This window comes from Hypanus sabinus, chromosome 15 (assembly GCF_030144855.1).
Source record: "Hypanus sabinus isolate sHypSab1 chromosome 15, sHypSab1.hap1, whole genome shotgun sequence".
In the NCBI taxonomy this organism is placed as follows: Eukaryota; Metazoa; Chordata; class Chondrichthyes; order Myliobatiformes; family Dasyatidae; genus Hypanus; species Hypanus sabinus.
The window spans coordinates 34,707,543-34,724,276 of record NC_082720.1 but is presented as its reverse complement, the minus strand read 5'-3'; the positions used below and the strand labels follow the sequence as shown (position 1 = coordinate 34,724,276).

General features: G+C 45.0%; 1 protein-coding gene across 2 annotated transcripts in view; it reads right to left on the bottom strand.

Annotated features, from left to right (window-relative positions):
- Positions 1 to 16,734, bottom strand: part of sh3pxd2b (SH3 and PX domains 2B) — a 283,763-nt gene that overhangs the window by 19,946 nt on the left and 247,083 nt on the right. For both annotated transcript variants that reach the window (XM_059990197.1, XM_059990198.1), the window contains one exon: positions 13,706 to 13,823. In XM_059990197.1, the coding sequence (XP_059846180.1) occupies positions 13,706 to 13,823 (118 nt within the window). The remainder of the gene's footprint in view (positions 1 to 13,705; positions 13,824 to 16,734) is intronic.

Here is a 16,734-nt window from a genome sequence, read left to right as displayed (position 1 = left end):
GAGAGGAAAAATGGATCACCCATGATGAAGTGGCAGAGCAGACTCGATGGGCCAAATGGCCTACTTCTGCTCCTATATCTTATGGTCATGGTCAATGTGGCAAGAAATCTTGGTAACGACACACAGGTGTTGTAATTTGTGGTTAGAGGCAACATGAGATTTAAAAAGAGCTTGGGGCCTTTCAAAACTTTTTTGGCAGGCTTCAATCATTGTGAGCACTTACTTGTGGGAGAGGAAGTGTGAGGTTGAGATAGAGCTCAGGGACTTTTGGGACATTTAGACAGGCTTCAATTTTAACAATCTATTAGTCAGTTGGCAAAGGCCAATAAAAAGAAGCAAGTTGCTAGCAGAGCAGCCACTGTGGGCAATAGTTGGGTGGGCCAGTGTTAGATGGTCAGACTTTGGCTCAAAAACCTTATACAAGAAGGGGCGAAGGCTCTAAGTAAGTTTTTGTTTGTCTATGAGTTCATAGCTAGTGCTACAGCATAGAACAGTACAACACTGGAAAAGGTCCTTCGGACCACAATGCTGTGCTGAACGAGATAATAAGTGAATCAGAAACACGCAAACACTAATCCCTCCGATCTACACAAAGTCCATATCCTTCCAGCTTCCTCACATTTATGTGCCCATCTAAACGTCTCTTAAAAGCCTCCAATGTGTTTGCCTCTACCGCCACACCAAGTAGTGCATTGCAGGCATCCACCACCCTCTGAGTAAAAAACTTACCACTCAAATCTCCTTTGAACCTACCCCCTTTCACCATCAAACATGCCCTCTGGTATTAAACATTTCAATGTTGGAAACAGATACTCCCTGTCTATAACCTTATAAACCTCTATCAGATCTCCCCTCAGCCTCCCCTACTCCAGAGAAAACAACCCAATTTCAACCAGCCTTTCATGATAGCACATGCCCTACAAACCAGGCAGCATCCTGGTAAGCCTCTTCTACACCCTCACCAAAGCCTCCACATCCTTGACTTTTGAACTCAATGCCTTGACTAATATATACAAGCATTCCATAAGTGTTCTTAACCACCTTATCGACCAGTGCAGCCACTTTCAAGGAGCTATGAACATGGATCCCAAGATCCTCCTGCTCAGCAACACTGTTAATGATCCTGCCCTAAGTAGTATACCGTCTCCTTGCTTTTGCCTTATCAAGGTACAAAACATCACATTTATCTGGGTTATCTGGTTTTATCTCTGCCCATATCTGCAACCTGATATATATCGCGCTGTATTTATATGCCAATCTTTTGCACTCTGCCCGGCTCCACCAATCTTGGTATTGTCTGCCCATCTACATTTACTAACCCTCCCATCTACATTTTCATCCAGGTCATTGACATACATCACAAACAGCAGAGTCTCCAGCAAAGATCCATGTGGAACACCACTAACTACAGACCTCCAGTTAGTCCCTTCAACCACCACTTTCTGTCCTCTATACGCAAGGCAGCCAATTCACTGTAGACTCTTGCATCTTAATATCTGTATAAGCCTCCCATGATGAACTTCGTCAAACGCTTTACTAAAATCCAGGTAGACAACTTTCACCACCCTACCCTCATCAATCTCTCCTGTCACCTTGTCAAAAAACTGAAAATGGGTACAGGGTTAGCACTGTGAACTTTGTGTGAGATGTGGGAATTTTGCGAGACCTCTAGTCTCCCTGATAACTACGTCTGTATGAGGTGCATCGAGCTGCACTTTCTTACAAACCATGTTAGGGACGGAGCTGCAGCTGGAGGGAGTTAGTAGCCCATAAGTTGCAGGAGGCTGTGTGACTGTTAGAAGATGGAAAGAGGATAGGCTGGTAGGACAGACTACCCCTCAATAAGCAGTATTCAGCTTTGGATACTGTTAGGTGTGTGGTGGGGGGTCTACCAGGGAGAAATCATTGCGATGAGGCCTCTGGGAGCGAGTCTGGCTCCCAGTGAAAGGAAGGGCATAGGACTTCAGCAGTGGTAGGGATTCCATAGTTAGAGCAAGAGATTCTGTGAATGTGAAAGAGAGACCCAGACAGTGCAGGGGGCAGGGTTTCAGATGTCTGGATCATTGGTACCTATTCTGGGGAAGGTACGATGTACAAAAAGGATGGATTTTGCCTGAACTCAAACGGCACCAACATCCTTGTGGGCAGATGTGCTGGAGCTGCTGAACTGATTTGGCAGGGGTGCTGGAACTGGACTGAAAGAGCGAAGGGTAGAGCAGTTGGAATACAAGTGTGTACTGAGACTGTGAGGTAGGACAGGCAGATGATAGGGCAAAATTACAGGTGAGCTAAAGTGTAACATGGGGGCAAAATCAAAAAGGGTGATGAATACAAGACTGAAGCTCTTATATCTGAATGCACACAATGCACAGAATAAGTCAGATCATCTTGTTGCACAGTTCAAGATTGGCAGTATGACATTGTGGGCATCACTGAGTAGTGGCTGAAAGAAGATCATAGTTGGGGGCTTAACATCCAAGGATACACTATGTACTGAAAGGAGAGGTGGGTAGGCAGAGTGTGTGGGGTGGCTCTGTTGGTAAAAAATGAAAAATCCTTAGAAAGATGTAGAATGCTTGTGGATAGAGTTAAGAAACTGAAGGGGTAACAGAAAATCCTGAAGGAAGTAACATAAAGGCCTCTGAACAACAGCCAGTACATAGCGAACAAGTTAAAACAGGAGATAGAAAGGGGATGAAAAAAAGGGCAATGTTACGATAGTCATGGTGATTTCAATATGCAGGTAAATTTGGAAAATCAGGTTAGCGCTCGATCCCTGACAGCGAACTTGTAGAATACCTGTGAGTTGCCTTTTCCTAATAAGAAAAAGAGAATTCAAGATTGGGTTTGGTGTAATAAATCCGATTTGATTAGGGAGCTTAAAATAAAGGAACCCTTAGGAGGCAGTGATCAAATGATAGAACTGACCCTGCATTTTCAGAGGAAGAAGCTAAACTCAGATGTGTCAGTATTACCGTGGAGTAAAGGGAATTAAAAAGCTATAAGAGAGGAACTGGTGAAAATTGATTGGAAGGGGACACTAGCAGGGATGATAGCAGAACAGCAATGTCTGGAGTTTCTGCAAGATATTCAGAAAGAGCAGTATACATACATCCAAAAGAATTATTCTAAAGGCAGATTTATGCAACCATTGCTGACAAGGGAAGTGAAAAAACAAAACAAAAGCCAAAGTTAGGACATATAATAAAGAAAAATTAGTATGATGTTAGAGGATTGGGAAGATTTAAAAACCAACAGAAGGAAACTAAAAAGCCACAAGGAGAGAAAAGATGAAATATATATAATATAATATCAAAGAGGATACCAGAAGGTTTTTCAGCTATATAAACAGTAAATGGGAGATGACAGTACTTAACAGAATGCTGGAGAAGTATAACGAGGGACAAGGAAATAGTGGATGAACTAAATAACTAAATGTATCACTATTACAGTGGAGTAATGGGAATTACAGAGGCATGAGAGAGGAGCTGGCCAAAGCTGATTGGAAGGGGACACTAGCAGGGATGATGGCAGAACAGCAATGGCTGGAGTTTCTGGGAGCAATTTGGAAGGCACTTGATAGATGCATTTTGTTGAAATATTCTTAAGGGAGGAAGAGCCAACCAAGGCTGACAAGGGAAGTTTAAAAGACAGAATAAAAGCAAAAGATAATATTGTAGCGGTGTGCTACACGCAACGCTAAAATAATGACACGGAGTCGGTAAACTGCAGTTAGAGAAAGATTTTATTCAAACTTCACAGCCTTGCTTTAAAGCCTCCCTGATCCCGCCCTCCCCGGCCGCGGATGCTGTAGGGGCACATACTCACAATCCCCTGCAGGTTTTTCTCTTTGTTGGTGAAGCAGACCTGGCGACCTTTTGGGACTGGCCTTTGTGGCGGCGCGCTGGCTATTTGTGAGCCGGTTCGAGTGCGCTAGGAAGCGGGTCGCCACATAACCCCCGCCCCCCCCAGAACCGGCGATACACCCCCCAATGTCCACAGTCTGGGCCGGACACTGTTTGGGAGGTCGGCCTCTGCGCCGCGGTGCTGGAAACTCGACCGCTTGCGCCAAGTCCACATGGGCCGGTTTGAGTCGGTCCACTGTGAAAACCTCCTCTCTCCCCCCAACGTCCAGCACAAACGTGGACCCATTGTTCCTGAGCACCGTAAACGGCCCCTCGTAGGGCCGTTGCAGTGGTGGCCAATGCCCGCCCCTTCATACAAACACAAACTTACAGTTCTGCAGGTTTTTGGGTACGCAGGTCGGTTTCTGCCCATGCTGCGAAGTGGGTATGGGGGCCAGGTCACCGAGCCTCTCGCGTAGTCTGCCCAGGACTGCTGCAGGTTCTTCCTCTTGCCCCCTTGGGGCTGGTATGAACTCCCCAGGGACGAACAGGGGTGCGCCGTACACCAACTCGGCTGACGAGGCGTGCAGATCGTCTTTGGGCACCGTGGGGATGCCGAGTAGGACCCAGGGAAGCTCGTCCGCCCAGTTAGCTCCTCTCAGGCGGTCCATGAGAGCTGACTTTAGGTGACGGTGGAAACGCTCCACTAGTCCGTTCGACTGTGGGTGGTAGGCAGTGGTGTGGTGCAGCTGAGTCCCCAAAAGGCTGGCCATAGCTGACCACAGGCTGGAGGTGAACTGGGCGCCTCTGTCGGAGGTAATGTGGGCCGGTACACCAAAGCGGGACACCCAGGTGGCGATCAGTGCCCGGGCGCAAGATTCGGAGGTGGTGTTGGTGAGCGGGATCGCCTCTGGCCATCTTGTGAACCAGTCCACGATAGTCAGGAGGTGCCGCGCTCTGCGCGACACTGGCAGGGGGCCCACGATATCCACATGTATGTGGTCGAAACGCCAGCGGGTGGGGTGGAACTGCTGCGGCAGAGCTTTGGTGTGCCGCTGCACCTTGGCCGTCTGGCAGTGCATGCACGTTCTGACCCATTCACTGACCTGCTTGCGGAGTCCGTGCCAAACGAACCTGCTGGAGACCATCCGGACGGGTTGTCTGGATGGAGGGGTGCGCTAAGTTATGAATGGAGTCGAAAACGCGTCGCTGCCAAGGTGCCGGGACAACGGGATGGGGCTGGCCGGTGGCGACGTCACAGAGTAGGGTCCTCTCACCTCCTACGGGGAGGTCCTGGAGCTGCAAACCGGACACTGCGGTTCTGTAACTTGGGATCTCCTCGTCTGCCTGCTGCGCCTCTGCCAGCGCCTCAAAGTCTACCCCTTGGGAAAGGGCATGAATGTTAGGGCGAGAGAGCGCGCCTGCCACGACATTGTCCTTACCCGAGACGTGCCGGACATCCGTCGTGTATTCAGAGATGTAGGACAGATGGCGCTGCTGGCGGGACGACCAGGGATTGGACACCTTCATGAACGTAAAGGTAAGCGGTTTGTGGTCCGTTAGCGCGGTGAAGGGCCTACCTTCCAAGAAGTACCTGAAATGCCGGATTGCCAGGTATAGCGCCAACAGTTCCCGGTCGAAAGCACTGTATTTGAGCTCGGGTCGCCACAGGTGTTTGCTGAAAAACGCCAGGGGTTGCCAGCGACCTGCGATGAGTTGCTCCAGTACCCCACCGACTGCCGTGTTAGATGCGTCCACTGTGAGGGCGGTAGGGACGTCCATTCTGGGGTGCACTAGCATCGCGGCATTTGCCAAGGCTTCTTTCGTTTTAATGAAAGCGGCGGCGGACTCCTCGTCCCAGGTAATGTCCTTGCCTGGACCCGACATCAGGGCGAACAGGGGGCGCATGATTCGGGCAGCTGAAGGGAGGAAGCGGTGGTAGAAATTGACCTACGAATTCCTGAAGGCCTTTGATCGTGGTGGGTCGGGGGAAATGGCAAACCGTGTCTACCTTAGCGGGCAGAGGGGTTGCCCCATCTTTAGTAATCCTGTGGCCCAGGAAGTCGATGGTGTTGAGCCCGAACTGGCATTTGGCCAGGTTGATTGTTAGACTGTACTCACTCCATCGGGCGTAGAGTTGACGGAGGTGGGACAATGCTCCTGACAACTGCTGCTGGCTATGAGGATGTCGTCCAAATAGATGAATGCGAAGTCCAGGTCGCGTCCCACCGCGTCCATTAACTGCTGGAACGTCTGTGCGGCATTCTTCAGGCCAAACGGCATGCGGAGGAACTCGAAAAGGCCAAACAGGGTGATGAGAGCCGTTTTGGGGACATCGTCCGGATGCATTGGGATTTGATGGTATCCCCGGACGAGGTCTACCTTGGAGAAGATCTGTGCGCCGTGCAGGTTTGCAAAGTCCTGAATGTGCGGCACAGGGTAGCGGTCAAGTGTGGTAGCCTCATTCAGCCTGCGGTAGTTGCCGCTTGGTGCCAGTCGGAGCCTGTCCGGGGGAAGCCGCCAAGCACAGGCGTGGAGGGGTGGTCCCTGGGTAGGGATGTGGTGCTGTACGCCGTGTCGGGGCATGGCTGCCGTGAACTGCGGTGCCAGAACTGATGGGAAATCCGCCAGGACTCTGGTGAAGTCGAGATGTGGGGCTGGCAACTGGGCTTCTCCCAGGGAGAACGTCTGAAAGGTCTCGGCGTGGACCAGTCTCTTCCTTGGCAGGTCGACCAGCAGGCTGTGAGCCCGCAAAAAATCCGCACCCAGAAGCGGTTGGGCTACGGTGGCCAGTGTGAAGTCCCACGTGAACCTGCTGGAGCTGAACTGTAGCTGCACCGTACGGGTGCTGTAGGTCCTTACCGTGCTGCTGTTCACGGCCCTCAGGGGGGGACCCGGTGCCCTGTTGCGGGTGTCATAACTTGTCGGAGGTAAGACGCTGATCTTGGCACCAGTCTCGACCAAAAAACGGCGTCCTGACCTCTTGTCCCACAAATACAGGAGGCTATCCCGATGGCCAGCCGCAGTAGCCATCAGCGACGGCTGGCCCTGGCGTTTCCCGGGAACTTGCAGGGCGGGCTACAGCGGCGGGCTTCTGCGCCCCACCACTGGTGGTAGAAACACCATTGTTCGTTGGTCTCCTCACCCCTGCCTCTGGGGTTAGCGGGCTCTGTGGCTGGGCCTGGTCTGGTTTGCTGCTGGGATCGTGGCCTGGTGATCTGTGCGACGGACGCCCCACTCACCTTCTTGGCATTCCACAGCAAGTCCGCCCGGGCTGCCACCTTCCGGGGGTCGCTGAAATCCGCGTCAGACAGCAGCAGGCGCATGTCCTCGGGCAGCTGCTCCAGGAATGCCTGCTCAAACATGAGGCAGGGTTTGTGTCCGTCGGCCAGAGACAACATCTTATTCATTAAAGCCGATGGAGGTCTGTCTCCCAAGCCATCCAGGTGCAGCAAACGGGCAGCCCACTCGCGCCGTGAGAGACCGAAAGTCCTTATGAGCAGGGCTTTGAATTCCGTGTATTTGCCATCTGCTGGGGGAGACTGTATGAACTCCTCAACCTGGGCCGCTTTGTCTTGGTCGAGGGAGCTCACCATGTAGTAGTAACGTGTGTCCTCTGAGGCTATCTGCCGAAAGTGGAATTGGGCTTCTGCTTGCTGGAACCATAGGCGAGGTCGCAGCGTCCAGAAGCTTGGCAGCTTCAACGAAACCGCATGAACAGATGCGGCGTCGTTCATCTCCGGTCCAAAAATCGTTTGGACCATCGGGGTCACCAATTGTAGCGGTGTGCTACATGCAGCGCTAAAATAACGACACGGAGTCGGTAAACTGCAGTTAAAGAAAGATTTTGTTCTAACTTCACAGCCTTGCTTTAAAGCCTCCCTGATCTCATCCTCCCCGGGTGTGGATGCTGTAGGGGCACGTACTCACAATCCCCCGCAGGCTCTTCCCTCTGTTGGTGAAGCAGACCTGGCGCCCTTTTGGGACTGGCCTTTGTGCCGGCGCGCTGGCTATTTGTGAGCCGGTCCGAGTGCGCTAGGAAGAGGGTTGCCACAATATTGCAAAAATTAGCTGGGAGATTAGAGGATTGGAAAGCTTATACAAACCAGCAGAAGGCAGCTAAAAATGCAATAAGGAAAAAAGAGTAAGTATGAAGGTAAGCTTGTTATTGAAAGAAGATACCAAAAATTTTCTCAGATATGTAAGGAGTAAAAAAGAGGTGAAAGTGAATATTGGACTGCTGGAAATGACAATGGAGAGGTAGCAAGTAATAGGGGACAAAGAAATGGCAGATGAATTTAATGAGTAACACACCATAAAATGCTGGACAAACTCAGCAGGTCAGGCAGCATCTAGGGAGATGAATAAAAGAGTTGACGTTTCAGATCAAGACCCTTCTTCAGTACTCAGAAGGAAGGGAGAAGATACCAGAAAAAAACATGCGGCGAGGGAAAGGAGGCTAGCTGGAGGGGGGGGGGGGGGGGAAGGGGGCAAATTTGTTTACCGGAAGGAGAAATTGATATTCATGCCGTCAGATTGCAGGCTACCCAGACAGAATATAAGATGATGCTCCTCCATCCTGAGGGTGGCCTCATCGTGGCACAAGAGGAGGCCAAGGACCAACACGTCAGAGTGGTCACTGGGAAGTCCCACTTGGTGCAGATGCTGCAGAGATGCTCGACAGGTCTCACCAGTGTAGAGGAGGTTGCATTGGGATCACCAGCCACAAAACAAGGCCAGCAGATTTGCAGGTGAAGTGTTGCCTCACCTGGAACTTAATAAATATTTTGCATTGGTCTTCACTTTAGAAGAGACCAGCAGTATGCCAGAAATTCAAGAGAATCAGTGAGCAGAAGTGAGTATAGTTGCTATTACTAAGGAGAAGGAAATAGTGTCTGAAGGCAGATAAGTGGCCTGATCCAGATGGAAGATGTTGGAGTCCATTGTTAAGGATGAAGTTTCAGGCTACTTCAATAAACGTGAAAAATGATGTCAAAGTCAGCATGGTTTTTTAAGGGGAAATCTTGATTGACACATGTATTGGAATTCTTTGAGGAATTAATAGTGAGTGTAGACAAAGGAGAGTCAGTGAATGCTATTTACTTGAATTTTCAGAAGGCCTTTTGCAAAGTGCCGCACATATGGCTGCAGTGTATGATAAAAGCCCATGATATTACAGGAAAATTGTGGTATGGATACAACTGAATTGAATTGAATGATCTTTATTGTCATTATACAAAGGCACAATGAAACTCTGTTTGGCTTCCTCTCAGGCAATCAAACAAAGCGGTAGATAAAAACAAGACAGTAATAGAAAAACAGGATCAAATAAATAAGTAGCAGAAAATAAGTTGCAGCAGCACCAGAATGTCACAGTAATGCACAAAGTGCCGTTAGTGCAAGTATTTGAGTCCTTGTGTGTGCTCACAGTTTCAGTCATTGTTCTGTGGGAGTGGTGTGATGGAGGCCACAGCTCTGGGGTAGAAGCTGTTCCTCAGTCTACTTGTTCTGGTTTTTAGTGTCCTGAACCTTGTCAAACAGGGAGTGGCCTGGGGGTGTGTGGTGTCTCTGGTTATGCTGATTGCTTTCCTCCTGAGTCTGCTGGAATAGATGGTGTCCAGTCCTGGGAGCTCCATCCTGACAATTTGCTGGGCTGCCTTCACCATGTGATGCAGGTCTTGTTGCTCAGCGGCTGTGCAGCTGGCATACCACACTGTGGTGCTGTTGGCCAGGATAGTTTCAATTGAAAAAAGAAGACTGGCTCACTGGCACATGTAAAGAGTGAGAATAAAGGGGACCTTTTCTAGTTAGCTGTGGGTGACTAGTGGTGTTCTGCACTGGCTGGTGTTGGGACTGCTTCTTTTCATGTTGTATGTCAAGGATTTGGATGATAGAATTGATGACTTTGTGGCCAGGTTTGCGAAAGATACGAAGATAGGTGGACAGGCAGGTAGTGCTGAGGAAGCAGGGAGTCTGCAGAAGGACTTGGACCGATTCGGAGAATGGGTAAAGAAGTAGCAGGCGGAATATAGTCTAAGAAAGTGTATGGCCATGTACTTTGGTAGAAGGAATAAAGGTGTAGACTATTTTCTACACAGGCAGAAATTTCAAAAATCAGAGGTGCAAAGGGACTTGCAAGTCCTTGTGTAGGGTGCTCTAAATGTTAACTCATAGGTTGAGTCAGTGCTAAGGAAGGTAAATGCAATGTTAGCATTCATTTTGAGAGGATTAGAATATAAAGCTGAGTCTTTAGAAGGCATAGGTGTGACCATACTTGGAGTATTGTGAGCAGTTTCTATTTTACCACCTTCCTATTTTAACCAATGTAAAGTACTGTGTAAAAGTCTAAGGCAACCTAGCTATGTATATGTGCCTAAGACTTCTGCACAGTACCGTATGGGGAGCACTTGATGGCCCTTGGCCTGTACTCACTGGAGTTTAGAAGAATGAGGGGATTCTCTTTGAAACCTATTGAATACTGAGAGGCCTAGATAGAGTGGACGTGGAGAGAACGTTTGCAATAGCCAGGGAGTCAGAATAGAGGGCTGTCCCTTTAGAACAGTGAAGAGGAGGAATTACTTTAGCCAGAGGGTGGTGAATCTGTGGAATTCCTTTCCACACCTGGCTATGGAGGCACAGTCATTGGGTATATTTAAAGCAGAGGTTGATAGGTTCCTGATTAGTAAAGGTATCAAATGTTGCAGGAGAAGGTAGGAGACTGGGGTTGTGAGGGGTAATAAATCGGACATGATGGTATGGCAAAGCCAACTTGATGGGCTGTGTGGCCTAATTCTGCTGTCATGCCTCAGGGTCATTATGGTTCTGATTAATGAGTTGAAGGGCAAATATTAAACTGGCCCATCTGAAATGGAATAGTTAGTTGAATTAGTCTCACCCATATACTACATAGAAATCTGACCTGCAAGTTGTTTTAAAGGAGATTAAAAGATATGAAGGGAAGAATGCCTACTTCATTTTGCTCTATCTTTATGTCATGTAATTTACACTTTTTTTAAAAAGGGCAACTTGTTCTGGTGATCAAATATATGACCAAAAAACCCCATTTATTCCATGCAGTTCCAAACAAGCTTTCTCTTCGTGGACTGCATCCGGCCCTACCAGTGTATCTTCTCATTGTCTTCTGCTTCGCCTCATTATCTAACTGCCCACTGAATGTGCTGTGCTATTCATCTCCATAGCATGTGGTTTCTTCTGCCATTAAAATCAGAATAATTGAACAATGAGCAGCCTTGCCAGGTGCCCGTTTTATTGTGATAAAGGAAGTGCAGAAAGCACTTGAATGGATTCTCAGCAAATTTGCACATAGACAATATTTAGGACTTTAAAAACTGCATCCTTATAAGTACTTTCACCACAAAAAAAACTACTGTACTGCTTTTGTTATTCAGTAATCTCCTGTCTCCAGAGGTTTGGAAAGAGATTAAACTCTGTATTGATAATTCTTCAGATAAAGGAACTAACTCCTAGATCAAATCTGAGCCTGAACAACAGAAGAGGGTCGTAAATTATAAACAGAAGCAACAGTTTGCTATCTTTGATTGTTACTTCCAACTTCAAGAACTGTGCAGCACTGATTTTGGCACAATATGCTGGTGCTAATGGAAGATGAATTTTTGAATTTGCAGTTTCTGCAGGCAAGCTTACATTTATGACACACTTTGCAAAAACTCTGTGTAAAGTTTAAAAGCCGACATCACCTCATATTTGTACTAACAGCAGAAAAATTTCCCCTCTGTCAGCCAGACAGGACAAACCCCAAGGATCTGGTCAGCACCTCTTCCCTTTGAGGTGGACACATGTTTTTTTTGTGTGGAGGGTGGTTTTCATCTTTTGGAAGGCTCAGAAACATTTTCCCATGCTAACCATTAGAGCTATTTATCGTTGGAGCCTTGAAACTGGTTGGGGGGGGGGAAAGAAAGTCTGTGCTTAAATTGCACATAAACTGAAATTGAGGCCATACTTTGAATTTTTTGCTCAACTTTCTTGGTAAAGTTTCGCATCTGTAATAATTGAATGTGTAGACTTACAATCTGATTATACAGTTTGTCTTAACACTGCTATCATTTCATTGTAAAGATCTTGAGCACATAACAATGTTAATATTTGCAGCATTAATGGCAGAAATTTGATTTAAAGGAAAGCATAATTTAACTTTTGTGTTGTTAATTCACAATTCAAGAAGGAGGATATCATGCTGAAAGTGCTGAACCTTGTCTTATTTAAAATGACCCGCAGGATATTGTTTTTACATACGGAAGTTCATAGCCTGTACACTTCAATATCATAAAACTGGAGTTCACAGATATATTAACCTGTGTCCAGATGCTGCTATTGACTGTTTGGGACTGGAGATTGTGGCCAGGGAGCAGATTTACCCTACTTCATAAATAAGACCCATGAACTTAACCTATCAATCACACCATTCTCCAATGTTTAACCTCCTGTGGAGAGAGATCTCTTTGAACAACATTGCATCACTTTCCTCCGAACATCCAAACAGCAGTGACTGGGAAATTATACATTAGGTTTAATTAAAGGAAGTAAACTGTGGTAATTTCTTAAAGGAAGAATATTCCAAATTTGAGTTGGTGTTTGCTTTAACCTTAGCATACATTTGGTGCACCAAACATGGGTGAAATTCAACTTCTGGGCTAATATCTTTTAAAACTAATTTTTAAAATAGATAAGAAAAAAATTAATACTAGTAGGTGGTAACTGCTATCTAGCTAATGAACTGGAATTACCATAATTTTCAGGCACAATTTTTCAGACAGATCAAAGAGGACTTCCCCTCCACCATACCTGGAAAGTCTCTGGGCTCACTTTCTGAATGTGAACAGTAAGACATAAACCAGAGATTGGAACAAAGCCTGCCAGCAGATTTTGAAACCGGATATTGTTTTAAAGGAAAAGGCTCAAAGGCTTTCACTAAGACCAAAAGGGCAGAAATTTTGCATGTACGTAAATTTATCAATCATTACAATTGTTCATCTTTTGAAAAATACAGTATCAATTCTTATCAGACCATATCTCAACAAGTGCTATTCTATTTGATTTTTGGAAAAAGAGTGAAGTAGCACATGTGCTCAAGAGGCAAAAGTACTATTGTTACATTTCCCAGTTATTTTAGATATACACAATGAGATAGACCTCGCCCTGGAATCATTGACACAACTCAAGCAAACGAGATAACCGTGGAAGGCATACAGTATACACACAGAAAATGCTGGAGGAACTCAGCAGGCCCGGCAGCATTTATGGAAAAGAGAACAGTCAACGTTTCAGGCCAAGAGCCTTCAGCAGGAGCTGCTGAAGGGCGTCGACCTGAACCATTGTTTGCACTCTTTCCCATAGATGCTGCCTGGCCTGCTGAGTTCCTCCAGCATTTTGTGTGAGTTGCTTGGATTTCCAGCATCTGCAGACTTTCTCTTGTTTGTGATTGGAAGACATATAGTATGTTTGCAATAGAAACCTTTGCTCCAAATCAATGCCAAGTATGTTTTTCACTAAGTGCTTTGACTACAAAGAAGTAATGCACTTGTGATCCCCAGTAAAACAGAGTGGTAGTCATGTAAAAGATGGTCTTTCAGTAAATTTATGCAGTCAAACCATTAACAAGCATATGTGCAACAGGCAATTCAAATTGACTGGGGGGGTCAGGGCTGAATTCCTGTGGCCAAGTCAAGCAAAGTTTGTCATTTACAGAATAAGTGAATAAACAGCTCATGTGAACATTAATTTTAGTAAGATGCATTCAAATAAAAAGTGTATAAATCTATATCCGTACTGCTTCTACACAAGTGCAATGCATTTTCCCCTCTTTGGGGTATTTGAATTACCTGATTTTCCACCAGCCTTCCAGATTCTTCTGTATAACTTCCACCACGGCACCTCTTTCCAAATCAATCTCATCATTATCTCTTGCTGAATATGGATAAATGACCACAAAAATCTCCTCTGAAACAAAAACAAGTTTATATCGCACTCAAAACAGTATGCCATAGTAATTAGTAAAACTAAAGTATGATTAACAAAGATGCTTGAAGCTCTTTAAAAAAGATATGAATGATACTTAGGTTATGAATAAATGAAATTTAACACAGGACTTTGCAGTGTCCAGATTAATGGAATGTGCTTGTATTGATTAACAACAGCTCTTTTAAAAAAATGTATTAAGACTTCATGCTGCAGATGAGAGCAGAGTAGAAATAAAGACTGGTTGTGTAGGAAAAAACAAATGCTCAAGATGACGAACGCATTGTGACCACAGAAAATATGACCATCATGCAATTTTTTGAATTAAGTTTTTACTGCCCAGCTGTCATAGGGTCTCTCATTACAGAAATTAATCACCACTGTTCCACAGTCAGGACGTAAACTACAAAATTTGTTAAGGAAAGCAGTTTTGAACTATTCTACATGGGAAGTAACTTTACTTTTTAGAAGACCTGGGTTTTTGGCAGTGATGAAAAACAGACTGCTTTCATTATCTAATAAAACATAATCTGAAATTCCATTTGAACTTTTCAGTTCTTCAGCTTATTTAATGGAGTTTCTGAAATAAATTCCTATAAATACCAGTAAGGATTTAGAGACCATACATTTTGAATGATAATATTTACCTTCTTATGTGCAATAAATGCTGATCAAATTTGGAATGACTGTAATTGGCAAAGTATGACTAACAAGTTGGAAAATAGACAAAAAATCACTCCATATGGCAATCATACCTACGGTGCTGTAATGAAAGGTATCGAAAGCACAAAAGAAGAATTACAAAAAAAATAAGGGAGGGAGAGAGAAAGAGAGAGGTTAGAGAGAGGGGGATGGAGAGGGAGGGAGAGGGGGAGAGGGAGGGAAAGGGGACAGAGGAAGAGAGGGGGAGAGAGGAAGAGAGAGAGAGAGAGAGAGAGGGAGGGATAGAGAGGGAGGGAGCGGGAAGGGGAGAGGGAGAATTAACCAATTTTATTATTTCAAATGAAGAAAAAGTGTTGGAGCCACAAACATCCTTTTCAAAATAAAGAATGTCAAAATAGATCATATCAATGCTTATGAAATATGTATTCAGCACAGAGCCAAAATGGACACTATTTTATTAGGTTTTTTCCTTTAAAAAAAAGATGAAATTATGCGGAGATCAATACCATGTGATCTAATTTCCTAGCAAAAAATATTCACGTGGATAAATAGAAGGTTTTTAATGAAATATAGTTAAAATAGGAAACAGATCCCAATGAATGAAACTGAAGATTGATTGTCATGGTGCAGTTTACTGTGCCTGACAGCTCCAGCAACCGGCTCAATTCTGACCTCCACTGCTGTCTGAACAGGGTCTGTACACTCCCCATGAAACTTTGTGCACTTCTTGAGGGTGCTACAGTTTCCTAACACATATCAAAGGTGTGCTGTTTGGTAGCTACTGACCACTGTAAACTGTCTCTGGTATGTACGTAAGCAAATGGTAGAAAATGAAGAATGTCAGAAGGATGGGAATGTCAGAAGAATATCAAAAAAATAGTGTGAGTGGGGGCTTGATTGTGGATGGGCCAATGGGCAAGTTTTGCTTCTGTTAGGCATGACCCAATAGGCTGGATCACAAAAGACAAACCCAAGTGTGAACCCACAAATGAATGAGGTACTGAAGGGAAAAAGCATTTAAGATAGGAATAGTAGCTATGTAAACAAATGATCAAATTCAGATTTATGATGTGCAAATTTTTAACAGGTATGTGGAAGATGAATTCAAATGCAATGATGATGTCTGGGGCCAATCATCTCATTTAAGCAATACCCGATATTAGAATGGAAAGACAGAAGAGCTGACATTCTAGAAGATTAATCTGGAATCTAAAATAGGTGAAGAATATTTTTCATTCAAAATCTACAGTTCTTTGGGAGCATATGACCTGTACAAATGAGCCTGAAGTAAAATGGCTTTCATCGAGAATAATAGTTAAACAGGTAAAATATCATGGAATTGTTAGCCTTCTACTATAAGAATGGTCCCGCACAAAAAACACAATTCACAACAGATTTCAACAGCTTTGAGCAAGAGCAGTTGGTCTGTCAGTTGGTAATGGGTTCAAAATTATGGGAACATTTTCTGGGATTGGACAAATTAAAAATAAATGTAGCAAAGCAAACTTTGCTAAGCAACTTCATGCAGAACATATGGACAAGACACATGAAATACAGCAAGCAGATACAGATTCCATAACAGCAAGCACGTGTCCATCCACCTTGACCCCAGAAACTGATGTATAGGTCTCCTAAAGTCCGCCGACGGCCGAAATGTCTTGGCAGAGACCAGAATGGCTTAATGACTGGCAGCATGTTGGAAAATGGGAATTGACGACAGAGTATAAAGAGCTCATTAATGATTCTAACTGCACTACAATAAAACTTGTTGCATTCTTAAAAACCATAGAATGGGCAATTAAGCCATTTACCATTGATCAACATAAACATACTATAAAACTATTGTTGATGACCATAGTAAATAAAAATCGTGTTGATACTTTGATATCTGTCAATGATATTACTTAATCATAATTTTAAAATATATTAAGCTATCCACTTGGGTTCAGTAGCACAGCTGTCTGTAAAGAGTTTCTATGTTCTCCCCGTGATTGTAGCAGTTTCTTCTGGATGCATCGGATTCCCCCACATTCTGAAGATGTACGGGTTATTAGGTTAATTGATCACTTGGGTACATTTGGGCTCATTGGGCTGGAAGGGCCTGTTACCATGCTGTTTTTCTAATTTGAATAAATAAAGTAAATTAATAGAGAAAAACATCTGAACATATAGAGGCCAAGATAAACAAAACAATTACTGTCTAACATTAAGATTACAGGATTAGTCTTTA